The sequence below is a fragment of the Ursus maritimus genome, unplaced genomic scaffold (assembly GCF_017311325.1).
Source record: "Ursus maritimus isolate PB19 unplaced genomic scaffold, ASM1731132v1 scaffold_14, whole genome shotgun sequence".
Classification (NCBI taxonomy): Eukaryota; Metazoa; Chordata; class Mammalia; order Carnivora; family Ursidae; genus Ursus; species Ursus maritimus.
Window position 1 is genome coordinate 53,937,097 of NW_024423786.1, and position 27,013 is coordinate 53,964,109.

The 27,013-nt window shown below is 61.8% G+C and overlaps 1 protein-coding gene across 7 annotated transcripts in view; it reads right to left on the minus strand.

Annotated features, from left to right (window-relative positions):
• The window catches only part of KDM4B (lysine demethylase 4B), a 135,793-nt gene that overhangs the window by 16,647 nt on the left and 92,133 nt on the right, over positions 1-27,013 (minus strand). The window contains exons 10-13 of one of the 7 annotated variants that reach the window (XM_040629523.1): positions 16,071-16,267; positions 6,438-6,637; positions 484-746; positions 295-396 (exon numbers count right to left, since the gene is read on the minus strand). In XM_040629523.1, coding sequence (XP_040485457.1) covers positions 295-396; positions 484-746; positions 6,438-6,637; positions 16,071-16,267 — 762 coding nt within the window. Of the gene's footprint in view, positions 1-6; positions 747-6,437; positions 6,638-9,349; positions 9,452-13,164; positions 15,162-16,070; positions 16,268-27,013 lie in introns of those variants that run through there. The other 6 variants (XM_040629522.1, XM_040629528.1, XM_040629525.1 and 3 more) reach the window with 6 other exon arrangements.

Consider the following 27,013-nt stretch of genomic DNA (forward strand, 5'->3'; position numbering starts at 1 on the left):
GCCGGCTCTTCTTGATCTCCATCTTCAACTTGGAGAACGCGGATGGCGCCTGGAAGCAGACCAGGGGGCATGTGCGGAGGGCATGGCTCGCAGGCGCAGCAGAGCCCGGCCCATCGGGGAAAAGCGGACGGCCTGCTCTTCTCAGCGGGCCTGTGTCGTGGGTGCGAGGCCCCAGGAGCCACGGTGGCACTTCTGTGACGAACCGTGGGGGCTGTTGCAGACGAGCAGGGCCGGGCAGGAGCAGGGGCAGGTGGGACCCCCAAGCCCCAGGGCCCTCCGCCGCAGCCTCCCTACCTGCACCTCGCCGGCTCCGCCATCCTCCTCGGGACCCGTCAGCTCCATGGGGGCCGCCTGTTCCTTCCAGGTGGGGCCCCTCTGGGCAAAGTGCTCAAAGGCCTGCTGGCAGGACACGCGGCCCTTGTCACACCCCGTGCCAGGCCGCGGCAGCACGTACAGCATGGGGATGATGGGGCGCGCCTTCACCTCTGGCTCCTCGCCAGGTGCCTCGGGGGGCACGACGTTGAGAGGTGGCGGTGGGAGGTTCTCCTCAGCTGGCGCGGGGCCCGGGGCCAGTACTGGGGGCTCCAGCGGGGGCGGCAGCCTGGGCGCCTCCTCGGCAGGGAACTGGGTGGGTGGGGGCGGCGGCAGCTGGGGCAAGAGGGGGTGGTGGGGATGTGGGGAACCATAGCTCTTCTTCTTCCTGTCGCTCTTGGCCTTGGCCGGCCGCAGCTTGCCCCTCCCGTCTTCTGCAGGGAAAGAAGAAAGACAGGTCAGAGCTGAGGCCAGCAACCACGCACTCTCCTGAGAGCCCCCCGGCCGAGGCAGGAAGTGACCTTCCCCCAAAAAACACACGCTTCCAGCAAGTTCAAACTGCTACCAGGTCACCCTGCCAGGTGGCCAGAAACCAGTCATGCCCAAGCCTTGGGGTAGCCCCTGGTCCCTGGCCTCCTGGTACTGCCAGGAGCTCCAAGGGCCTTCTGGAACTAGCAGTGAGAAAGCAGCTGGGAAGAGCTGCTTTGTGGTTCTGGGCTCCTGACCGGGGTTGGGGGGGGGGGGGGGAGTGGCAAACAAAAGATGGTATCCGGTTCTGTAAGTTTCCACGGTTCACTTGTGCAGCCTGTACGATTTTTAAAAAGTGAAACCTCATCCGACAAGCCATGAGAGTGGTCACTTGAGCAGAACACAAGAGCCAGATGGGCCTGGAGGGCCGCCGCGGAGGGCCGATGCTGGGGGATTCCTGACAGGTGACAGGGTAGGGAGGGGGGGAGGCGAGGCGTGTCTGCAGCGGCATCTTAACTGGGGGCCGGGACATCAGATAAAAACGAATGGGTGGTAAGTTTGACAGAATCACGGTCCCCAAAGATCCTCAGGTCCTAGCTCCAGACCTGTGAACATGGAGCCTGACACGGCAGCGGAGTGAGGAAGTCTGCAGATGGGGTTAAGGACCTCAGCACGAGAGATGACCCGGATGGGCCCAGTGTACGAACAGGGATCCCTAGAAGCCCGGGGTCTTTCCCAGCTGTGGTCAGAGGGAGGCTCACTGCCACGCTGCTGGCTTTGATGATGGAAGAGGGGCTGTGAGCCAAGAATGCCTTACCCCCAGAAACTGGAAAAGGTGGGAACACAGTCTCCCTGGGAACCTCAGGCCAGGGCCAGCCCTGCCCACAGCTGTGAGACCCATGTAAGGCTACTAATCTCCAGGAGTCAGAGCGTAAATGTTAGTCTGTGGTCATGGTCACAGCAGCCACAGGGAACTCCAGAGGTGGTGGCCTTCGAGAGGCCTGCTGTGCTCGGGGCGAGGCATGCACGGCATCAGGGGCCACCCCTGCCCTCAGGAACAGTGAGCTCCGGAACCTCGCACCTGGCCTGCTGCACTGGAGAATGGCCACACTAGCTCGGGCCCCCGTCTGTACGTCCCAGTTTCCCAGGCGCAAGAAGCCACAGAAGGAGTGACGGCAGTGACTGTCTGGTCTGCTCAACACTGAGGGCTTCCTGGGGAACCCGGAATGAGTTGGTCAGCCCGCAGAGGCTCCAAGCCCGACCCCTGGCCCTCCCCACCTCTCCCCACTGCATCCCATCTGCAGGCTCCAGCCCTGCCCTGGCTGCTGGGACAGCCCAGGCTGTCCTGTTCTCCTGTCTTCGGCAAGCACACCCCCCGTGTTTTACACCAGTCCTAAGGAGAAAGGAGAGCCTGTCCCTGCCTGGCTCACACCCCAGGCCTGAGTATTGCAGGGGCCCATGCCACTCTTTCCCCCCTGCGCCGCTCCGCCTGGAGGAGCCCTGACTGCTCCCTAGGCCCCCGTCCCACCTGCACCTCAGGAAGAGTAATCTGGCTGAGGAAAGCACATAACAGACACTTTGCTCCACACACAAAACCACTTCTCCCTTGCAGATGCCGGGCTCGGATGGCCCCCTGCAATGAAAGCTAGCCGGTGGAGGTGGGAGAGGTGGGGGGGGTGTGGAGGTGGGGAAGAGACATCGGAGGGAGAGGCGTGGGGGGCAAGAGATGGCGCCAGGGGAGAGACAGAGCAGGGAGAGATGTGGGGGAGCCGTCACGTGGGGGGTGGAGACAGGGTGGCAGAGGGGGGACGTGGAGGGGGAGATGTGGAGCGGAGAGATGGGGCTGGAGGGAGAGATGGGGGGGATGGCGCAGGGCCCCAGGACATCAGGCCCCACAGGCAAGTGGCGAAGCAGGTCAGTGGTTCTACTAATTTACAGAAAGGGCAACAAGGCTGTCCTATTTGTGTAAAAGGCACTTTCCAATAAATGGCTTTGTTCTCTAAGGAAACTCAGTACTCCTTCGCCCTGATAGGGCAAACCGCTGGAATGGGAATCAAGCTGAGCTCTCCCCTGCCTGAGGACAGTGGGACCTACTTACCGTCTGCTCACTCTCTCAAGCAAGCTCTGGGGTCAAAAAGGAACACGCCCGGCCTCTTCCCATCTCCTAGGCCCTGGGAAACCACGAGGTGGGGGGAGGGGACACCCAGAGGACTGTTTTAGGGGACAACCAGCGGCCAGGAAGGACACCTGGGTGCTCGGGGCTCTGTCCTCACCACGCGGACCACCACAGGCCCAGGGCAGGGGCCTCACCCTTGGGACCCTGTCGAGCCCCTCACCTGCCTGGGCTGAGGGGACCTTGAAATGGAGCAGGCGACAGTCACATAGACAGGGCTGAGGGTCCCAGCCAGGTGTCTCCCCAGCACGTGAGCCTCTCCCCTCCCCCGAGAATGGCAGGAACCCCCCACCCCCTCAAGCTGAGGGTCTTTCAGCACTTTTTTTGACGGGTGGGCTAAGTCATGGCCAAGCACTCCCCCCCACCCCCAGCTTTAGATGCAAAAGGCCTGCCTGGTTGGGGAGCACAAGTCTATGGCCCCAAAGTTCACCGGAGCGCCTGGTAGGTCTGGGCCCCTGAGCTCAATGTCTGCAGGGATGCTGCCCGTGGAAGGACAGGTGGGGGACCACCAGGGTGGTGCCCCAAGTTGCTGCCCTTCTTTAGGGACCTCCCCACCAGCCTGGGAGAGCTAGTCCTGGTCCCCAGAGCCCAGGCCGCTCCCACCGACACCACGCCTTTCCCGCGCAGAGCCTGAGTCCTGGCTGGACTGTGCTGGGGACATGTGTCCCATGTGACCAGACAGGTGTCCAAGTGTAACGCACAGACCCTCATACACTCAGGCCTGGCCTCCACTCCCTGCTGGGTGCAGCCACCCAAACACCCATCACACACTGTCAGGCCAGTCCGACCCCCGCGGCTCCACGGCTGTGGACTGCCTCTGGGACCCCACCCTGAGCCCCGGGGCTGGGCCAAGCCCCTTGACGCCCTAAGAGATGACGGCCCAAGGTCTAGAGCCGGTCTGGCCCTCGGGGTGGGGTCCCTTGCTGCGAGCTCCACCTGGGAGGGAAAACACCCTGGTGATGGAACTCACACTCCTGGGTCCTGGCGCTGCCCCCGCTGCGAGAAAGGACCGTGGCCGCACCAAGACACCGGTGGGAGTAAGCTCCTGTGAGATGGCCATGACCCTCCAGGCGGGAGCCCCTGACGACCCAGCAGACATGGGCTGCTTTCTACCTTCAGCTCAGGACCCCTGAAGTCAGGGGTGGGAGGAAGCTTCCTCCTGGAGACAGTCAGTCCCCGGCCCATCCTGTGCAGAGCCCCAGGCGCCTGCCCACCCCCTCCCGCAGCATGCTGTGCGTAAGTGACAGCGTTCACTGTTGTCACTTTGCAAACCCAAAACAAAACTCCCTACTGCTCGCGCACGACATTATCCTCAGCACTTATAGCTTTTAGGGACATTAGCCAGAAAGCACTTTAAAATCTTCCGCTCGTCCCCCGGACGTGTGTTGGCTGCCGCCCCTGACGGTGAGCACTTGCTCATTCAAGGAATTCAGTTGTCTTCCCTCCACCGGCTGGGGGATGGCCCACAAGACAGTTCTGAGCGTGGCATGGGGCTCTCGGCTGCGGCCGCCACATCCAACAGCCCAAATGGACCGCTTCCTCTCTAAAGAGGCCACGTACCCCCGATCCCTCTTCCTCCAGGTTCTGGCGTGGAGCAGGGATGGCACGTCTGGAAGGGGGGAGTGTGCCGGCCCTGAGCAGACAGCGCCCCGCCCTTCCTGGGTCCACGTGCCCCGAGGTCCACGTGCCCCGAGACGTGGATGGGGTTCCAGGGTGAGACTGGGCTCGAGGACAGGCAGGGGCCGCAGATGCTGGGGTGGAGGGGTCTGTTGTACCCGGCCCTTCTGGGCGGCCTGCGTGCGGTCTGCAGCTTGCTAGTGTTACTCTCTGGGGACATGGGGCCTCCCCCCACGTCCACCCGCGCAGCTTTAGACAGCAGCCACCTCAGAAAGGGAAAATGGGAGAAGAGCCGAAGGCTCACTGGGAAAGGGGACTCGATGGGCCAGCTCTCACTCAGAATCCCGAGACTTGGGGAGACCAGGCCCCCAGTGTCCCCAGAATGGGACTGGGCACAGGCAGCCAAGAGCCGGTGATGCCCCAGGTGGTGGGCAGCCGTGGGTGGAAGGCAGTTGCCTTTAAAGAGTCAGTAGATTTAGGCAAAGATCTGTTAAAATTAAGTTAATGAAAGAGAGCCATTATTCCTCTGCTAAGCAGTTGGGTAAGCCCAGCCTTCTCCCGGCTGTCCCCCCGCCAGCCTCAGGCCAGTCTGCTCAGGAGGGAGCAGAGACGTCACTGGCTGTGAGGTCTCCTTTCCACGCTTCCCAGGAGGGCCCCATTGAAACCCTCGTCTCTCCTGACTACCTGAACTGCTCAGCCGAGGAGTCCCCGCTGGCTACCCGCTGGGCCTCAGTGAGCCATTCCTACTCAGGCAAAAAGCCACGTCAAGCTAAAACCAAGTTCCCTACCACCAACCCCCACAGGCAGCTTGTCTCTCACCAGCCTGACCCCATGCCCTGGCATCCAGGAGGATGTCTCTCCTTTGACAAGGCCACACCGCCTGCCCAGGCCCGGAGTACAGGGCCCGGCCTGCTCTGCATCAGGCCCGGCCAGCCACCCGGGGGCAGGTGACTCACGGTGCCAGCCTTCACCAGCCCCGCCGGGGACGCCCCATGGAGTCTCCCAACTCCTTGGGCCAGACCCCCAAACAGGCCACATCACACGCTCCCCTCTCACACTCCCTGTGACTTCATGGCCTATGGGGTCAAATGCAAACACTGAGACACCAGGCTCTGGACCCCAGAGCCCAGCTCAGAGAAACCACGATTTACCCAACACAGCCCAGGCTCTGGCCAGCGGACCCATCTAATGGGATATGTGTTTGGTCATCAGCATTTCTTAGAACCCAGGGCATACTCGATGGGGGTGCAAGGCCTAGAGGCCCATTGCTTGGGAACACGCATGTGCCCTCCACCCCCACCGGCAGGGAGCCACCTGGGGCAGCCGGGGGGCACTATATTTCCTCTGCTGATTTCAGCCATACTTTCTCCCTGTGCTCCCCAAATTCCCGTTCTGAAGTCCTAACCCTGGAACTCAGGCATCTGGCTTCCAGAGCTGTGAGGCCACAAACTCTTGCGTGGAGGCCTGCAGTCCGGGGGCCTTCGTTACGGCTGCCTCCGCGGACTCAAATTCCCCCTAAACCATGCGCCGTCTGGCTGGGCGTGTGTTCTGAACTTGAGAGAAACGGGACGTAGCGCATGTGTGCCCTGTGACATTCGGGGCTGCGTGTGAGAGCCGCCTTCCCCCCACCCCTGTGCAAAGAGCGGTGGCCTCCATTTCTGCCACCTGCACGATCGAGGGCCCTCGCTCCTGTCCTGCGCACTGACGGCCGGTCTGCTGTCTGGTCGGGCAGCCTGGCCTCTGCTGACCCCTCTCCTTCGGAGACGCCCCACTCGGCCAAGGAAGCAACTGAATTGGACTCTTAAGAGCAGGGACTCTGTGGCCACAGTGAATGCTGGCCACACGGAGATCCCCGGCCATGACTGACCTTCTGTGGCCTCAGCCTCCCGACCCTGTGGCGGTGCTGGCTGGGGCTCCTCCTCTTCCTCCTCGGCGTCGGCCTCCTGAGACGCCTCCTCCTTCAAGCCTCCAGGCTCCTCCAGGAGGGCGGCCCCGGTGGCCCCCTCCCCCGGCGACTTGGGGTCTTCCGGCTTGGGCTTCTTGGGCTGGCTCCTTTTCCGGTGGGACCTGGAGAGGGACGGTCATCAGACAGGAGGTCAAATGACTGGGAGAAGTCCCATCTGTGTGCCCCACCACCCAGCCGGCAGAATGGAGCCCCGGAGGGCGCCCTGAAGTCACAGGGCCCAGGGCCAGCGGGGCTGGCTTAGGGGTAGGGAAGGCGGAGGGGGGACAGGCCCGGGGGCCACGTGGGGCAGAGCGGGTACTGATGACCAGGAGGTGGAATGGTGGGGGGGCGCTGGCTCGCGGGCAGGGAAGGTGGAGGGAGGACAGGCCCTGGGGCCGCATGGGGCAGAGCGGGTGCTGATGACGAGGAGGTGGGATGGCGGGGACGCTGGCTCGGGGGCAGGGAAGGTGGAGGGAGGACAGGCCCGGGGGCCACGTGGGGCAGAGCGGGTACTGATGACCAGGAGGTGGAATGGTGGGGGGGCGCTGGCTCGCGGGCAGGGAAGGTGGAGGGAGGACAGGCCCGGGGGCCGCGTGGGGCAGAGCGGGTGCTGATGACGAGGAGGTGGGATGGCAGGGACCCTGGCTCGGGGGCAGGGAAGGTGGAGGGAGGACAGGCCCTGGGGCCGCATGGGGCAGAGCGGGTGCTGATGACGAGGTAGTGGGATGGCGGGGACGCTGGCTCGCGGGCAGGGAAGGTGGAGGGAGGACAGGCCCTGGGGCCGCATGGGGCAGAGCGGGTGCTGATGACGAGGTAGTGGGATGGCGGGGACGCTGGCTCGCGGGCAGGGAAGGTGGAGGGAGGACAGGCCCTGGGGCCGCATGGGGCAGAGCGGGTGCTGATGACGAGGTAGTGGGATGGCGGGGACGCTGGCTCGCGGGCAGGGAAGGTGGAGGGAGGACAGGCCCTGGGGCCGCATGGGGCAGAGCGGGTGCTGATGACGAGGTAGTGGGATGGCGGGGACGCTGGCTCGCGGGCAGGGAAGGTGGAGGGAGGACAGGCCCTGGGGCCGCATGGGGCAGAGCGGGTGCTGATGACGAGGTAGTGGGATGGCGGGGACGCTGGCTCGCGGGCAGGGAAGGTGGAGGGAGGACAGGCCCTGGGGCCGCATGGGGCAGAGCGGGTGCTGATGACGAGGTAGTGGGATGGCGGGGACGCTGGCTCGCGGGCAGGGAAGGTGGAGGGAGGACAGGCCCTGGGGCCGCATGGGGCAGAGCGGGTGCTGATGACGAGGTAGTGGGATGGCGGGGACGCTGGCTCGCGGGCAGGGAAGGTGGAGGGAGGACAGGCCCTGGGGCCGCATGGGGCAGAGCGGGTGCTGATGACGAGGTAGTGGGATGGCGGGGACGCTGGCTCGCGGGCAGGGAAGGTGGAGGGAGGACAGGCCCTGGGGCCGCATGGGGCAGAGCGGGTGCTGATGACGAGGTAGTGGGATGGCGGGGACGCTGGCTCGCGGGCAGGGAAGGTGGAGGGAGGACAGGCCCTGGGGCCGCATGGGGCAGAGCGGGTGCTGATGACGAGGTAGTGGGATGGCGGGGACGCTGGCTCGCGGGCAGGGAAGGTGGAGGGAGGACAGGCCCTGGGGCCGCATGGGGCAGAGCGGGTGCTGATGACGAGGTAGTGGGATGGCGGGGACGCTGGCTCGCGGGCAGGGAAGGTGGAGGGAGGACAGGCCCTGGGGCCGCATGGGGCAGAGCGGGTGCTGATGACGAGGTAGTGGGATGGCGGGGACGCTGGCTCGCGGGCAGGGAAGGTGGAGGGAGGACAGGCCCTGGGGCCGCATGGGGCAGAGCGGGTGCTGATGACGAGGTAGTGGGATGGCGGGGACGCTGGCTCGCGGGCAGGGAAGGTGGAGGGAGGACAGGCCCTGGGGCCGCATGGGGCAGAGCGGGTGCTGATGACGAGGTAGTGGGATGGCGGGGACGCTGGCTCGCGGGCAGGGAAGGTGGAGGGAGGACAGGCCCTGGGGCCGCATGGGGCAGAGCGGGTGCTGATGACGAGGTAGTGGGATGGCGGGGACGCTGGCTCGCGGGCAGGGAAGGTGGAGGGAGGACAGGCCCTGGGGCCGCATGGGGCAGAGCGGGTGCTGATGACGAGGTAGTGGGATGGCGGGGACGCTGGCTCGCGGGCAGGGAAGGTGGAGGGAGGACAGGCCCGGGGGCCACGTGGGGCAGAGCGGGTACTGATGACCAGGAGGTGGAATGGTGGGGGGGCGCTGGCTCGCGGGCAGGGAAGGTGGAGGGAGGACAGGCCCGGGGGCCGCGTGGGGCAGAGCGGGTGCTGATGACGAGGAGGTGGGATGGCGGGGACGCTGGCTCGGGGGCAGGGAAGGTGGAGGGAGGACAGGCCCGGGGGCCGCGTGGGGCAGAGCGGGTGCTGATGACGAGGAGGTGGGATGGCGGGGACGCTGGCTCGCGGGCAGGGAAGGTGGAGGGAGGACAGGCCCGGGGGCCGCGTGGGGCAGAGCGGGTGCTGATGACGAGGAAGTGGGATGGCGGGGACGCTGGCTCGCGGGCCGGGAAGGTGGAGGGAGGACAGGCCCGGGGGCCGCGTGGGGCAGAGCGGGTGCTGATGACGAGGAAGTGGGATGGCGGGGACGCTGGCTCGCGGGCCGGGAAGGTGGAGGGAGGACAGGCCCGGGGCCGCGTGGGGCGGAGCGGGTGCGGATGGCTGGGAGGTGGGATGGCGCGGGGCGCTGGCTCGGAGCCGCTGTGTGGGGGGTGGAGGCGGGGTTGCGGGTGAGATGCGTGCGCACAGGGGCAAGGCGGACTTACGGCGGCCCCGGCCTCCTGGTCTGCTCTTTCTTCCTTTCTAGACTGGCCTTTCTGTCCTCCTCAGTCTTTCTCCAGTGTCTGTTTTCTTTCAGACTAATTTGTCTAGAATGTAAACGTCAGGGAGTTTTTCTCTAGCACTTCTGCTGACTCCCCGGACGCCTCGTCTAAGGGCCTGGCCTTGGGCACCTGCCCGAACCCGTGCTCCGTGTCCCTCACTCGCCGGCCGCCGGGGCAGGGCCCGGCCTCGCTCAAGGGTACGACCATCTGGGGGCGGCCCTCGGCCTTCAGCCCCAAGTGAGAAGTCTCCTAAGGTTCAGCGATGGCTTGTCAGTGCAAACCAGAGAGAATCAGTTAAAAAGAAAGGAAGGAATACAACCAGGCTGGACAAACCTGCAGACCAGCGGCCCGGACCTCCTTGTCCGGCCCTGGGAACTTTCCAAGGAGGGGACAGAGGCTGGGGTGTGGAGAAGCCTGCCTTGGACAAGTCACTGACACCCTCCAGGGGTTGGGGTGACACTCCTAGGGGGTCTCAACCTCAAGCCTCAGAGTCCACTAGACTTTCTTCTCCCTGAGGGTCAGCAATGCCAAGAGAGGCACTGGCTATGTCTTCCCTCCCCCCAGGGGCTCTCTGTGTGGCCCCAGTGAGGTCAGTTTGGACCCTATGGGGGTGCCTGTGGCAGCCACACCTCCAAGGACCAAGAGGTCACCAAGCAAAGCAGGGCCTCGTGACTGGGGCCGGGTGGGGGCCCAGCGAGGCCTTGGGGGCTCCCAATGCCAGGACCCCCATCTCCCACCAAGGGGGTGCCCACGACAGCTCTGCTGTCCCAGGACACAGGGACCTGACAGCTGCCTCGCCACCTTCCCCCTGCCTGTCCCCTCCAGCTCCTGGGGGGGAGGGGGCTCTCCTAACTGTCTCCTAACGCTAACTGCTGCTGGTCCTTCTCACTGCTCAGCTGCCTTGCTTGAGGGCCCCTGGCCCCCACTGCTCATCTCCCGAGCCCGAGCAAGGCCAGGCTGACAAGCCCCAGGTGATGTTTGCACATGAACCACTCCAATGACCAAAGGCAGAAAGCAGGGAGCATTCCGGGGAGGGAGTGTCATGGGCAGAGGCATGGCATCACACACATCATGGCGTGCACGGGTCACTGCAGGGGGTGCGGGGTAGGGGGGGCAGGAGAACGCGTGGGCAAGGAGCCAGGCAGGAGGGGGCACAGGAGCCAGGAGATGGGGGGGGAGAACGCATTCTTCCACCACGGAGCCACTGGGGGCTCCACGTGGAGCAACTCTGGGGAATGCGGGCCCCGCTCGGTAGCAAGCCCCAGGACAGCAGCAGAGCGCAGCTGGCTCGCGTCAGCAGCTGTCACCCCAGGAGGGGCTTCTCTCCAGGTCTGGGAATGCTGCAGGGCACGGTACCCACCCGCGAAGCCCCATACCGGCCCCAGGCAGCAGCCAGCAGAAGGGCATCCTCCTACTGCCAACTCACCTGGCCACGGTTTCCTGCAGCCCCCTTTTCTTCCCCTCCCCCCACCCTGGAATTGGAGGCCACCTCGGATGCTGCCAGCGGCTCGCAGGGCCAACCATGCCCGTCTGCCCGTCTGTCCCAGAGAGCCTAGACCTTCCCCAGCGCCCAAACACCACGGGGCGCAGAGCTCTGGGCAGCCCTAGCTGCAGTGCCAGACCCCAAGCCCCACTGGGCCTTGCTAATGCAGAGACCCCCAGAACGGGGTGGAACATACTGACAGACACAGGTGGAAGGCCACCGCCTACCACACAGCAAGCTGAATGTCGGCATGCAAAGAGATACCCGTCTTGTGAAAACATACGCCGGAAGAATGTGTCGCCGGTCTGTTGGAGCGGCAGGAGGAGGCGTCCACCATGCACTTCCGGGTCATGCAGTCTGGCCACAGTGGCGCCCCCGGGGCCAGCGCGCCAGATCAGCCGCCTCCCCCACTTTTACTGTGTCTGCTCGTATTTGCTTCTACGCCGTCTCTGCCCTGGCGCCAGCACAGACACGAAGGGTGTGGCCCTCCTGCCACCTCCAGGCCCCCCGCTTCTCTCCCCCATCTGCTGCCACGGTCGATGTGCGAACACTCAGATTTCCCTTTTTCTGACTCTGAAGGTGTCATTCATCGGTGAGCGACAGAGCTGCTCGCTCGCGCGCTCCTCCTGGAGTTCCCCTCCAGGGAATTGGCTCTGTCTCAGATGCTTAGCTTTCCTGGTGATCTCCAGGCTTGTGTGTGGCCTCTGACTCAGGGTGTCCCACACTCCTTGAGGACACCCAAGGGCCTTCTCCCCCAAGACTGCTCTGTCTGGGACCTGGATCCAGGTCCCTCGATGTGACGTCTTTCTTGGTTGATGCCCTTGTTTGGCTGGAGCACATCCTCCAGTAGCTTCCTCAGAAAGAACGGGAAATCGGAGGCTTTATGTGTCTAGAAAGATCTTTATCCCTTACACGTTTAGTCTGGAATGTGGCTAGGTACATCCTTTTGGGTTGAAAATTATTTCTCTTCTGATTTTTGAAGGCCTGCTCCTTTGCGTATTAGCTTGTAGCGTAAGTCTGATGCCTTTAGGGTCTCTTGTTCTTTATGTGGTCCTAGCGGTTCCTTCCAGAAGCTTTCGGGACCTTCTGTCTAACCGGAGAGTTGTGAAACCGCACAGTGCCGCCTGCACCGTGTGAGTCATTTTCATTCTCTACGCCAGACTTTTTAATCCGGAAACGCAGTGTTTGGGTCCCAAGCAATGTTCTTTTCTCTCTTCCCGAAACACCTCGCAGAGGCCGCAGCTGCTCAGGGAGCCTCTGTGGCATGATCTCCCTGTCCTCCGCCTGACCCCTCGGCCCTGGGAGACCCTCAAGCAGACTCCCAGCCCACCTGTCCGTCCTCCTGGAGCCAGCTCTCCCCAGGCCACGCGGGTTCCTCCTCACTGGCCAGCGCACCCCCCAATGACCCCTGAGTGGCCAGGTGTCTGCAGAGGTGGCAGCAGAGGCAGCATGGAGGGCTCCTGTTGGACCCCCGCCCAGGAGGCAGGCTCCGAGGGGCTCCTGGCGAGGTCAACAGAGGGGCCCAGAGCACCCAAGGTGCCAGCTCTCACAGGACCGGCCGCTGCCCAGGGCCTCTGCTTCCACAGGGAGCATCCAGGGCTGCCAAGGCTCCTGGGCCAGCACGGCCGCTGCATCCAGGCTCAGGGGGCCATGAGCCCTGTGCCTGAGGCCCTTCTCCTCACCGCCCCCCACCTGACCCTGTCCTGCCAGCCCCAAGACACGACTCCCCTTTCCCCCCAGCACTCCCTGGCCCCAGAGACCAGCAGACGAGCGGCAAGGAAAGGGTTTCATCTTCAGAAGCTGTGGTGCGTGCTCTGGGGAAGAACAATCGAGGAAACACGCAGGGGGCCACCAGGGCAACCAGCTCCTTGGGGCCACAGGGCTCGCTCCTGAGAGGCCAGGAGGTGCGTCTGTGGGGAAGGGCTCAGGACGTCAGGCACAGGGAGGAGAGGGGAGACAGGCCACCCGTGGCTCAGCAAGCATCAGAGGGGTGGGAGGCTGGACCGGGGCTCCCTGTTCCCATGGTGACGCGAGGGTGGTGGGTGGACAGCGGCCCAGGTGGACAGGTAGGGGTCAAGGTCAACGGGAGCTGGCAGAGGCTGCAGCAGGATGAAGCCCCATGGGTCCCTACAAGGGAGTGCGCCCCTCTCCAGCTTCCTGTCAGTAGACGGCCAAGCACGGCTGGCACGGGGCAGCTCGGATGTTGTACAAGGCTGGCGTGCGGACTGCGCATCGCGCACCTGCTGGAATGTGCGGCCAATGCAGGCATTTCTCAAAGCCCTCGTCAGAAGTGACAAGGAGCTGAGAGGAAGACAGTGTGCGTCCGGAGAAGGGCTGTTCGTTCAGAACAGGAGGAGGCAGAGCGTGGGGATGCTGACGCAAGGAGCCGCGAGGCAAGGAGTGGAAGGTCACAGCTCTGCCGCTTTCGTCACAGGGCAGGGTCAATTCACACGACCAGATTTCAGTGTGGAAGATTAATCCACAGGAGAGCAGCAAGAAGGGTGCAGATCATTTCTCCTGGAGAAGCCAACACCCGGCTTCTGCTCTGAGGCGATGTTTGGGGTGAGGGCCGCTGTCAGGAAGGCTGAACCTTTGGGGGACGGGGGCCTGGCTGAGCTGGTCTGAGCAAAGACCAAGAAGCAGCTGCCCTTCACCCTCTGGCCCAAGCCAAGGATGCTCTCAGGGGGAGACATCCCTCCCTCAAAACAAACCCTCTGAGGCTCAGGGGAGCTGGCACAGCTGGTCAGGGGAGGGTGCCACGGGGCCAGGAGAGAGTCACATGGGAGAGTCACTGAGCTCAGGCCGAGGGGCAGCGGCATCCAGCTTGGCCCTGAGTCCCCATTCTGCTTTTTCTGAGAAAGGCCCGCAACCCCTGACTTTAAAGAAAAAGAAGGGAATCAGCCATATTTTACATACTAAAGGCTTTAAAGAAAATGCCATCCTTAGGAACAAGACTGATTTGTAATCAAGTCCCCTCCGGCTGGCGCTACAGCTCCCCCGGTCGGCAGCGAGGGAGGGAGAGATGGAAGACAGGAATGCTCCAGAAAGCAAGAGTGTATGACAAGGGGGCTACGACAGTGAGGGGGTGGCCCTGGTGGTGGGGCTGGAAGGCGAAGCTTCCTCTGGCACAGAAGGTTCTGGGCCGCCAGGCTGGGGTCCCTTGTCCTCTGGGCAGGCTCTCCAGACAGCCTCTCATGCCACTCCATTTCTGGGATGCGATGCCTGTTTATTGGCAATCCGCTCTGTTGACCAATTAGGCTGAGCCACAATCAATTAGCCATTATGCAAATGCGCGTCTGGCCTGGGAGCTAGCCTTCCACAAGCTCACTCTTTGCTCTGTTGCAGGCTGGCCTCGCCCAGAAGTTGCTCTCCACAAGGAACACAGGGAGAGCGGGAAATCAAAAGGACAGACAACAAAAGCAAGCAGAAAAAAAGAGACTCACCTTCACGAGGGCTGTCGGGAGCAGCTGTGAAAGTATTCCAGAGCTGCCAGAACATTCTCAGAGAGAGGGGCCCCAGGGTGGGGAAATCACACAGTGAGGCTGACACCGCCCAAGATTCGCAGAGGCACAGACACACTTGTGGTAGCAAGAACAGCCCGGTCTCAGGCAGGCTCTGGGCTGGCCCGGCCCCTTGGCCAGGACGGTTTTCCCCAGAAAGAAGTCCAAGGGTGTCTGTCCCCCTGGGGTGTGGGAGTGCACCAACGGGGCTCCCCAAAGGAGGGCTCTGTCCCAGCCTCCCGAGCCCGCCGTCCACGGCCAGTGGGGACAAGACAAGATGAAGCCAGAAGAGCCCAAGCGGCTGCAGATGGAAAAGCCCCACCCGCGCACAGATCCACCTGCTGCCTGCGTGGCCCGCGCCCACAAGCCAAGGACAGCGACGACGCTTTGAAATGGTTCAGAAAGTTACAAGAGTGGTCCTACTTTGCGGCAGGTGAACATGATACGAAATTCCAATTTCCACGTCTGCACATCAAGTTTTACCGGGACACGCCACGCGCACTGGTTTGCGGAATGTCTACCGTCCACGGCGGCTTTCATGCAGTCAGGTGGCTGTGAGCCCATCAGGCCCCTCACTGCAAGGTTCCAGCTTGTGGCTGGGGGCCCGGCAAGGATGTGCTGAGTGTTCTTTGGGCACCAGGAAGGAATCCGGGGGAACACTGTCCATGAGCACTCAGACCCGGAGAGCCTGGGCGTTCCCACAAAAGGCAAACGGACTGATGTTCTGGGTACCAGGGCGCTGTCGGGCACTGCTGCTGGCTGTCTCTCATTCCTGGTACAAAGGTGATTTCCTCCTCAGCCCAGACCCGCCCCCCATGTCCCCACAGCCTCACCGACACACCAAGAAAGTGCTGTCACTTTGCCCTCTCCTCCCCCTCCCAATGCCAGGCACATGGCCCGGTGGTGACCACACTGGCCTGAAGGGCGGGGGCCTGGAGGGGTCCACGGTGTAGAGGGGACCGTCCGAGCCAGAATGGGGGTGTAAAGGATGCTCTGCACTCACTGCCGTGATCACGAATCCGAACAGCAGGATTTTGGAATTGCCAAATGAGCATCTGCAGACGCAAAAGGGCAGGGGTGCCACAGCCAACGGGCTCCAGCACGAGACCTGCCATCGCTCGGAGCCAAGAAGGGACCCGAGCAGCCCTGCCACGCAAAAACAGGGCTCCCATGTCCAGGATTTTCACAAGAGTGACAGGGACCGCCGGTGTCCTCCCAGAGAGGAAACTGTGTGGCCTATGGGCCAAAGAGCTAGCCTCCTAGGAGCTGGTGAATGAGGAGTGGGAGGGAACCTGAGTCCCTGACAACAGAGACACCACCTGCCCCCAGGCCCACTGACCATGGTCGGGGAAGTCGAGGCCTGAGAAATACATTTGCAGAAGAGACAGGAGGAGGAGGAGGGGAAGAGAGGAAGGAAGGAAAAGGAAAGGAGGAAGGGAGGGGAGGAGAGGGACAGGGAGGAAGAACGGATGAGGAGGGAGGAGGAGGGGGAGAAGGACAGAGAGGAGTGGAGGAGAGAGGGGGGAGGAAGAGGGGGAAGAGAGGAGGGAGAAGGGGAGTGGGGGGGGACAGCTTGCAGCCACCATTCAGGTGGAGAGTGTGGGTGGCTGGGGCAGCAGTCACTTACTGTCACCACCAGAGCCAGGCAGGGCACAGTGGCTCGGGCTCCTGGGGGACTCACCTGCGCAGGAGCTTGGCCTTGAGCGAGGCCCGGGAGGCGCTCCAGGTGCTCAGCTCTGGGCTGCTCAGGGCTGTGGGCCGGGTGTGGTCGAGCACCGTCAGGTCCTTGCCCTGCTTCCACAGCTCGTACCGCTCCGGCTGCAGGATGCGCACGAACACGTCCATGGAGATCTTGACCATGTCCTTCCGGCACGTGCACTGCGGGGGGCAGGGGACATCTGCTGAGCCCGTGGCCGGCGAGCTGAACAGAGACAGGGTGAATCCCACCCTGGCCTCTCTCCTTTCCAGAACCTCTACCTCCAGACAGGAAATGGTGCCTTTCCATCCCAAGGGGAAGCCGTGCCCTCAAGTGGGAGCCTCTGACCCACCCCCGTGGGGTCCCAGCCCGTGGCCCAGGGAAATGACAGCAGACCCTTTGTGGGGGACTCGGGGGTCAGCAGGCAGAGAGACGCAACTCAAGAGCCCAAGGTCATGAGGGTCCAACCTCCAGCTGCCCATGTGTCACCTCTAACTGAAATCTCCCATCTGTCGGACACACGTACCCCCAAGTGGTTAAAATGCAGGTGGAATGCTTCCTAACAGCAGTCATTTCAAAGGTTAGGAAAAGGGGAGGGCCGTCAGTCCCAAAAGGCTGAGAGCAAAAAAGGAAACAAGTGATTTTGAGAAGGTGCAGGGCACCCAAGGGCACATACACGCCAGCTCCCCATCTCTGCCTCACGGGTTTGGGGAGAGGAAGCCAGGACCCGGAGGCTCAGCGGCTGCCCCCGGGCGGCCAGAACTCAGACTGAAGGTGGCCCGCTGAGGAATGGCGCTGGCACAGTGTACTGGGGGGCCTGGAGCAATACTGCCTTGGACCGGAGGGTCCTCTGTGTCTGGAAGCTTCGAGCACGGGGCAAACAAGTGTGGCGAGGACAGGCTGAAATGGGGTCCCTCTTGTCCCCTCTTCTGCTGTCTAGACCCATCCCTCTTGTGCCCCGAACAACTCCCACAAGCCACGTATTCCTAGAGTCTCTCCTCCATGTCATCGCGTCGTGGTGGCCCCCAGTGCTGGGCACCATACAGGAGGCACGCGGGTGTCCCAGGGACACTTAACACCTAGGGAAGTCGTGGGTCAGAAAAGCCAGCTAAAGACTCCAGAAGCTGGGCTCTAGCCAGTGAACCAATGACCTTCCCCCATCCGTAGGAAGAACTCGGGCAGCCCTGGTCCGTAGGAAGAACTCGGGCAGCCCTGGTCTCCAACTTACCTGTGGGATGAGTCCACGATGGGACTGGAAAATCATCCTACTGCCAGAAGGGAGAGAAACTGAGGGGACACTAGTCTAGGGCAGAGCTGGCAAACTGTCCATAAAGGGCCAGGGAGTGACTATTTTTAGCTTTGTGGGCCGCACGGTCTCTGTCCCAACCTCCCAACTTGCCGCTGTAGCTCAGAAACATCACAGATAATACCTAAACGAACAGGTGTACCAATAAAACTTTATTTACAAAAACAGGCGAAGGGCACTCTAGACTCTGGAGGATAAAGCAGGCCCTGGAAGCAGGTGGCCTAGGGGACCCCAGGAGGTAATCTTGACCCTGGGGTGCCTCTCCTGCCTAAAAGCAGACACACTCCTTGCCTCCTTATGGGGACATGTATCGCCAGAACAGGCCTGTCCTGAGAGCGCTGACCAGAGGCCTCAGGGCAGCCACCCTTCAGGGACACACCCGGGGACACGCAGGCTGCAGCCCCCGCAGCTCCGACTCTGAATGCCTGCCTGCTCAGACGTTCTCTGCCCCTCTTTCTGCCTCCCTGTCAAATAAACAGGCTTAGGAGAAGCTCATTTCCAAAATCCTAGCTTAAAATGTGTTTCCATTTTAAACACACGTCTCGCCTTCCTTACAACCGTGTCGCTGTCACTGTCACTTTCTCAATGGAAATGGCAAGAAGGAAAAGATGTAACTGGATCCAGCAAGCATGCCCCCCGCCCTGACAAGCCCTTCCACACTTGCGCCATCGGCTCTGGAAACAGTGAGCACTGAGGACCCCCATCTGAGGTGGGCGCAGCAGGGCTGCGGGAGGGGCTTCGGGAAGCGGCCTAAGGAATTTTCTGCAGCCCCTGCTCCCACCCCAACCCACCTGCCACCCCAGGGCTGGATCCAGGAGCTCGGACTTGGGGACGGCAGTAACCTGACCACGCCGAGCAGGAGGGAATATTTATGGACAAGCGATTCCCAGCAAACGCAATTCACTTAATGAAAAATTGTGCAGGGGAGAAAGGCTGGTGGTGTAATTTGGCTTCGGAGTGGCGGGAGCACAGATGGTGCCCGTGTTTCAGATTCCTGGCCCGGCCGTGGCCTCCCCAGAGTCCCCATCGACAGCGGCTTAAGGGATTTGTATGGAGTGGCTTTGCAATTGCTTTTCCTTAAGTAATTAGAAAAAGCACCTGTGTGCAGCCCGGAGGGGACACGTGGATGTGCTCCTCCGAGCACTGCCGGGCGGCCTGGAGCCTGGCCCCGTGCCCCAGGGCCCGGCGGGGGCGGAGCTGCTGGGAGGAGCCACACTCCCCCTCTGCAGGAGTACCCAGGGAGCAAGCAGTGGGTCCAGGGGAGGGGAGTGACAGCTGCTGGGATTTAGGACACGGCCCCATCACCACCTGGGCAGAGCAGCTGAGCTCGGGGCACAGGTGCCACCGACCCGCAGCCTCCAGTCGGCCCACCAGTCAGGGAGGCGAGGTTGCTAAGGCCAACAAAAAGACCCAGCTTCTCCTCCTGGGGCCGAGCCCGCCAGACCCCCAAAAGCCCTCTGCACCGGCTACCTTGTGCCTGGGGACACCACAGGCGTTGTCTCACTGTGGCTGGCCTGGCCGCGGCAAGCACAGAAGCTCCCCAAGCTGCAGGGGCTGGCCTGAAAGGGGGCTCAGAGCAGGTGGGGGGAGGGGAGGCTTGCGGCAGGCTCTTCAGGACAGCCTGGGCAAATCGCTCTATTCATTTCCATTCTCCCCCGCCCGCCCCCATCCCACTCCCGAACCTTCTGAGACAGGCATTTTCAAGGATCTGCTGGAGTCACTCAAGCTGACAGTTTCTGCTGCTCTCCTACCAGCTCCCCGAGTTAGCAGCCCGCCCCCCACCCCACCATCAGCACCCACCACAGAGAGTGTATGCTCTCAAAGGGAGCTGGCTGTGTCATTAGTTTCTGATGAGAAATGGGGCACGAATGTGGGGGAGGAGGTCTGAGGGGCACCTGCGCCACCGCCAGGGCATACAGCCCCCCCCACCCCCCGCTGCCAGAACCACGGGCGGGGCTCCGCTCGGAGCAAGGCTCAGTCACGAGGGCGCCAAGCAGCACCTGTCCTGCCCCAATCGGCCAAGGCAGGGTGGCTGGTGGTCCCGCAAGTGCCAGCCAGGGCCATCTGGGAACAGAGGAGGAAGTAAAGGCGAGAGGCGGGGGGAGGGGGAGCATGTCGGGCAGGGGGGTCCCCCTCGCCCCCAGCCTCAGCTGCCTCACCTGTGAGGCCCTGCCTGCCGTGGGGCTGGCCTCCCGTCCCCAGCCCTCTCCCCTGATTCCAGGCTTGCCAGCCTGCACGGGGCCCGGCACCTGTGGTTTGAGCAGAAACTGCTTCCCTGATGATCCCTCACATCAAGCGGGGCCCGACAGCCCTGCAAAGCGTGCCTCAAAGCGCCCTTGACAGGCAGCCGGAGGAGCTGCCCGCGCCAATTTAATTAATCGGCACAATGCATTCAGTGGCACTCCCCTCAATGCGGGCAAAACACATGCTGTCGGAGTGACAGCAGAGGGGGAGCAACGGCCTCCCACCCATGCCCACCCTGCCCAGTAAGGCCCCCGTGGGAGCGGGACGCACAGCCTGGCAAACCCTGGATGAGGCGCGGGCACTGGCCATTCTGGTCACTTGAGGCAAGCGTGTCCCTGCGCCACGCCCCCAGGGACCTCACCCGAGGAAGTGAGAAGCCTGCACGGAGCTGGCCTCCCCCTCAGTTCGGACAAGACCACGAGCACACACAGGGGGAACCGTAAGCAGACTGTCCAACGGTCGTGGGCAGATCCGCATGGCAGCACCGAGTGCGGCTGCTACGCCTTGGTCCAGGGCACCACATAAATGACAGAAACGTTCTGGGGATGGATCTGTGAGCTCAAGAAATACAACATGCACACTCACAAGTACAGTCAGGCCCCCGTCATGAACAAAAATCTTTACAAAAGCCAAGGGCCTTCATCAGACACCAACCACAGCTCTTTCAACTGTGAGGCCAAACCATTTTTGTGCCATTTACTTTCCTAAATCTCTTTATTGGGCAGGTGTGTCATTTAAGTGGAGGGTGGGCAAATGACAGGAAGTGGGCCAAACGTGGCCCACCACCTGTCTGTAAATAAAGTTTTATTGGTATGCGGCCACACCCCCTGCTGTGCTGGCACACACACCCCCCCACACGGCCAAGGGGAGCGGTCCCACAGAGGCCGCGTGGCCTGCACACCTGCAAACATCCACAGAAAGTTTGCTGAACCTTGATTAAAGGTGCAGAATGATTCTCAGAGGGTAGCCTGGGGCCCAAGGACCTCAGTGGGGCGTGTGCCACAGGCCAACTTCAGTGAACTGTGTGAACCCCTACAGACATGGCTGTGGACTGAGCTGTGTCCCCCCACTTTCCTAGGTTGAAAGCCCTAACCCCTAAAATGACTACGTTTGTAGACGGGAACATCAGGAGATAAGTACAGTTAAACCAAGTCCTCTGCCCGCTCCAGGCAAGGACACAGCGGGAAGGCAGCCGTCTGCAACCCCCCAGAGGGCTCTTACCAGAGCCCAGCCCTGCAGGCACCCTCCTCTCAGATATCCAGTCTCCGGAACTGGGGGATACGTTCCTACTGTTTACAAGCCACCCAGTCTACGGTCCTTTGTTACAGCAGCCCGAGCTGCCCGAGACAGGTGTCCTTGTGCACACTTTCCTCGGTCCTGTTCTTGACTGACCACAGCAGGCTGCACGCTCCCCCCCAGCTGCTTCCAGAATCCAGCTCTCACCAGGTGCCAGGAAGCACCTAGAGCCTGGTGCACAGAGGCCTGGCCTCAGCCTCGGCCTCCTGGGCCACCTGCCCCCCATACCTGCGGCCCAAGCTGGCCATTCACCATGAAAACGGACCATCCGGAGGTCAAAAGGACCTCCTGGGGCCTGGGCCAGTGGCTCTTCACCCACGCCAGGGCCCAGACCTGGCCTCAAAGGGTACCCGGGGGCTAGACAGGACATGCTGTCCAGGGACTTTTGGTCCCTCCTAGCAGAGACGCCGGCTCCTAACTCCCAGCCACGGACTTCACACGCTCTGCCCAGAACCGCCTGCTGTTTTGATTTTCTGAACCCAGGTACTCACACACAGAGGAACACAAGCACAGAGGTCTCTGAAATGACACCTAAGGAATGAAGGGATCGGGCCCTGGGGTGTTGGGTTTGCTCAGAAGCACCACACCTGCGCCTAGAGCAGAAGAGGAAAGGCAAACAGCCTTGGGGGGGTATCCTTCTCTCCCCCGTGCGGGTAGGCGTGTGGGCGGCACCCTCTTCTTCCTGAATCAGTCCCATGATGCTACACCGACAAGGGATTACGTTCTGTGCGCAGCTGAGGGACATGTCCTGGGGGGCCCGAGTCCCAGGAGCGGCCTCCTTGACCGACGCCCATCACAGGGGAGCCGGCGCGAAGCCTCCTGCAGCCCAGCGCAGTCTGGCCCGGAGCGTGTACAGCTGGGAAGGGCCCGTGACTTCCTGAGGTTGTAGGTGTGTAAAAAGAAAGGTACCCAGATCAGATTCGGAGACTTTAAAGCCACACAAACCCAGAGCAAGATGGTTTCATACACTGAGCTCCAAGAGGATCCCATCTCCCACGTGTGGACTACTCTATGCTCTCAACTGGCGAGGCTGAATTGAGGCGGTGTCGCCGCACGTCGGGCCCTCCCTGCAGCAGCTCTCGGTGGCACCGGGGGAAAAAAGACACACGGAGCCCTCCCCTGCTCCTCGGGAGCAAGCACCGGCTCTGCACGCTCCTCGTCTGCCCCTCCAGTTACTGCTGCTTTTGACCAGAGCAGCACCTGGGGGCGGCCAGCGGCAGGATGCCTCCTCACCCACCCAGGAACTGATTCACTCGGACATCTCACCAGGGGCCTCGAGAACGCTGGTGGGGACCGGCGGAGAGGGTAGGGGAGTGGGGAGAGGAGAGACGGAGGGGCAGGAGCCTGCCAGGGCAGAAGCCCAGCCGGCGCCCGCGCCGTTCCCCCGACAGGGCGCTCCCAACACGGAGCCTCCTGTCACATCCACGTAGGCCTCTGTGACCCCCAGGGGATCATTTCTGTCACAGAACCGCGAGAAAGGTCAGGGATCTTGAGAGTGCCAGCCAGAGGCTCAACGAGAAGCACTCTTGTCACTTCCAGATGACAAATGACAAGAGTTACGACCATGGAGTGTAGGGGCGCTGGGCCTAATCTAAGCGCCAACCTGGGAGCAGGGAGGCTGTCACCCCAGGTTGGAAGACTGACATATCAAACAGCCCGACGTTCATGCATATGTCTCCCAGGATCTGCCGCTAAGACCAAGGAAAATGAGAAAACAGGGTAGGGTGGAGGTTTGCCTCTGGTTATCAGAGCAGGGGCCCCAAGCAGAGACAAATAGGTTTCTTCTTTCCCAAAAAATAGAAATTGACACGTCGTCAGGCTCAGAGTGGGTGGCCCTCGGGGCCCAGTGGTGTTCAGCTCAGGCTGTCTGAGCCACGGGGGGGCAGAGGGCAGGCTCAGAGGGCCCACGGAGGCGGACCAGCATCCGGGCTCCCGGCATTCAGGTCACCTGGCAGCGGGGACTCCCAGACCACCAACACAAGATGACCCTGATGCCCACAGGGGACCCCACCGCAGGATGATAACTGAGGGCCAGCACCTCTACTCCACCTCTCCCTCTCTAGGCTTTAAAGAAAAAAAATCAACCTTTTCATAGAAATCAATATTTATGCCCAATACATCTCCGAGGATCTCATTTATTATCGTTCCCATGGCCCTCACTGTGCAAAGCACTTCGCCATCGCTCACGGAATGCTCCCCAACCGCACGGGATGGCGGGCGCGGGTCTGAGTCAGCAGGTGGCAGGCAGCCAGGGATCCGTGGCTCCTCTGGGACTGGGCGCCCCACAAGCCCCTCTGCTCCCCATCACTGCCCAGGACACATCCAGCCACTGACGGCACTGGCGTTTGTCCCACTGGATCTGGGGTCTCCTCTGCAAGCATTTTTGCTAAATGTAAAGAAAGCATCAACCCACAGGCTCAGAAATGCGCCCTTCATCTTCCTTGGGAGGCTGGCGCTATGCCTTGCCTACAGGGACAGGGATGGGACGGATGTAGGAGGTCATTATGATAGACCTTTCTAGAGGGAGGGGACCAGCCTCATGCCGTTGGGGGGGGGGTAAATGAGCTCACGCAAACAAAGCTCCTAGCCTGGGGCTGGCAGATCAGTCAGCATCAGCGCATTTCCGATCATAAACCAAGACCCCTGCCTCCTCTTTCTCCAGCCCCTCCCCGTGCCACTCATCTAGCAGGAGAGAGAAAGGCAACAGAAGTGTTTCTCTGCCTCTGATTCCTAGGCCTGGTGCTTTGTTCTCAACTTCTGAGGAACTACCCTCTACCAGCCATCATAATCCCCCACAAAATGACTGAAAACATATAAAACAGTGCACTTCTGTAAGGTAAGATAAAAAAAAAAAAAAAAAAACCATTGAAAGCCAGACCTTCCTTTAACATCGTACAGCAAAGGAGAGCCCTCCCATACGCTGAGCCCCACCAGCTGACCCTGCCACACACACCTCCCTGTCCTCCATGACCTCGAGGCCGCCATGGCTGCAGGAGCCCTGGCCCAGCTGGGGTCTGCGCCCTCCTCTGCCTCCAGGCCTGGGCCCCACTCTGCTGGTCTCTGTAGGCTGGACTTCAGACAAGACCCCCCCAAAGCTGCTTCCAGGGGATATGCACCATCAGGCTCGGGGGGCTCCAGGCGAAGCAAACACACAAAAATCTTCCATAGAGCTTGACCTCCCCCGACTGACCCTTGGGCCCCAAATGCCTGCCATCTGCAGAAGTTGGGACCTACCATGTCCAGGGTAGACCCCACCAGAGAATGAGAGCTCCCGTCTCGCTAGCAGCTGCTCACCTGATGCAGGGGGAACCGAAGGCACACACAGACAGAGCTCAGAAGAGACTTTTGGGGACCGCCAACACCTCACAGGGTACAGCCCTGGGAAGAGCAGAGGGAGTGCAGGGGCCTACCCAGAGCACCCGCTGCTCCCCCAGTCTTGTGTCTTCTTCCAGAATGTTCTCCACATACCAACACAACACAGACGGCCTTTTCTTTTTAGATAGATGACAGCCCACAGCCACTGTTTACACCTTGCCTCTTCCCCAGGACGCATTTTCGGGGAAGGCCCCACCTGAGAGCTGGAGGAGCCGCCTCGCCCTTTTTCGTGGCTGTATAGTATTCCAAAGTCTGGTTGGTTCATCACATGTGTGGGCATTTTGGTTGTTTCTAGTCTTCTACACACTCAAGGATCCTCTATATCCTAAAATTAATATCATTACGGCTGGAGTGAACTACTAACTTCACGTCCCCCAGCTGACTCTGCTAATGGCAATCACCGCCATGTTTCTGGAGAACGAGACATGCTCCTGTTCTTTTTGTGCGGCTCTCTGTATCCCCCATGGGTGCCAGTCCACATTCTTTAAAATGCTGACTCTGATTTTTAGAAAAAACCACTCGGCACTCGCTTACTGGCCCTCCCCTCCCCCACCCCCAGAATGTTTCAGCTTGTTTGCAGGCTCCCCCTGCCCCCTGGCATCTTTCCAGCAACCAGAGTGATCAAGGCTCACCTGCAGGGACGGACACCACCGACGACGCCCGATGTCAAAGTCACCGACCACCCTAGCACAGAACGGCCATTTCGCAGAGGCGATAACCACCGTCAGGTTGCCATGGCAAGGGCACAAAGCCAGCAGGGGCCCAGGTCCCCCCCAAGCTCCCCGCTGAGGACAAGACCACGCTATGCTGCTGGAAGTCAGGGGGAGGGCCCCGGGGGGCATCGCGTGAAGGGTCACAGCGCTGCACACACCCCATTCTGCATCTGTTGGGCGCGCTCAGACCCCCGAGAGGCCCCAGGGTGAGAAGTCCTGCGCCAGGCCCCATTCCCGACCAGCCGCTCATGCTCTGATCTGTGCTGGGACACGCATGGCAGAGAGGCATAGGAGCCTGATGCTGGTCCCAGTGAAGGTGGACGTGTTACAGTAGGACCCACGGCCATCGGAACACCAGGCACCCCCGACGGGAGCTCCAACAGCACATGGCCTGCACCGGGCTGCCTCGGGACACACGGGCCTCCCTGAAAATGACCGCAGGAGGCTCCAAAGTAATGAGGCCAGGCTGCCTCGGAGCCCATGGGGTCTTGTTTGCCACTTCCCCCCAATTTAAATAGCACCGAGCTTTAATCGGAGGCCACCTCTTTTTAAAAGATCGACATTAGAATTCGCTCACGTAGAAGAGCAAACTGGGACCGAGCAGACGCAGTGCCAGCCTAGAGGGAACTATCAAACGTCGGTCAGTGAAATCATCAACCCAAGCAGCGTCTGAGCACGGGGACCCTCGCCCGTTCGCACCCACGCGGGGGTGCCGGCTCCTGCCCTCTGTCGGGAACCAGGGTGGGTCCGGCCACCAACGAACGAGTGGGCCTCACATGCTCCACGTGGTGAGGCCAGGCCTGCAACGACCCCGTCACCTGCAGAGCGACATGTCCAAAGCCACATGCCACCCTCCACCTGCAGCACCAGAGCAGACGTCCGACACGGCTGGCAACAAACGTGCCTCTTCCAGAACACTCGGGCTACCAGGCACTTGGGCCCACAAAGCGTTAAACACCCCCCGACGGGGGCAGAAACCCAGTGGAGGAGCCCACATCTGCTCGTGATGGCTCACAGACGCCGCGGACCCCTGTTTCTGAGGTAATTACCAGCGCTGCAGCGAGAGACGGAACAAACCAGTTCATTAGGAAATCCACTGGAAGCTCTCAGAAGCGCTTCATAAACAAAACAATTAGGTGCACGGCTCCCAGGGCTCCCCTCGGCCCTTGGCTGTGGGCGGCCTCCCGCAGATCCCTGAGCCAGCCAGGCGGGCGAGGTCGCTGGCCTTGGACGCAGCACGACGCAGCCCCCAGGAGGCCCGGGCTCCAGCGTCACCCTCCTCCCCTTTCTCTATGACGGAAGTCTCATCCATGTGTTGCTGCCCTCTCTGGCGCCCACAGGTGTGACCCTGCCCACCGGGACAGCCCGGACAGTCCTTCTGCCTGCCTGCAGCCTGGGCCCTCCCACCTCCCGTTCGGCACAGACAGCAACGACCCGCATGGTAATAGAACAGAGCGGGCGCCGGCACTCAGCGCCAGACGCTTCCCGAGAGTGTTCCCGAGACACTTACAAAGGCCACAGAGGAGGCCACCACGTGCAGTGGAATCCAAAACAAAGCCGAGAGGCCTGGGGGGCCTCCGGAGGTACTGCGTGCTGTGATACCCTGCCTGCACCGGAAAGGACAGAGTGACAGGAAGCTCCGGGGAAGAAGTGAGGGGAAAACGTACTTCACACAGCGATTTGCAGCAAGCCCCACGCACCTGGCTGTGCAGCACCATAGATCACAGGGTCAGCGAGGCGCACAAGGGCAGGTGCACGGCCGGACCTCCTCACACCTCCATCCTCACCCCGACCCTGCCTCCTACCACCTCCACTTGGGCTCCCGGTTAATCGTTGGAGCAGGCGTCATCCTTACCTAAATAGAAGGTACACAATCGAAACAACGTGTTCCACGTTTTATAGTAACAAAGACCAATGGCCTCAGGATGGGGCTTCAGGAGAGGCCCCACACCCTGTGTGCAGTGCATCTGGGGACTCGGGGGCCCTCTCCCCTC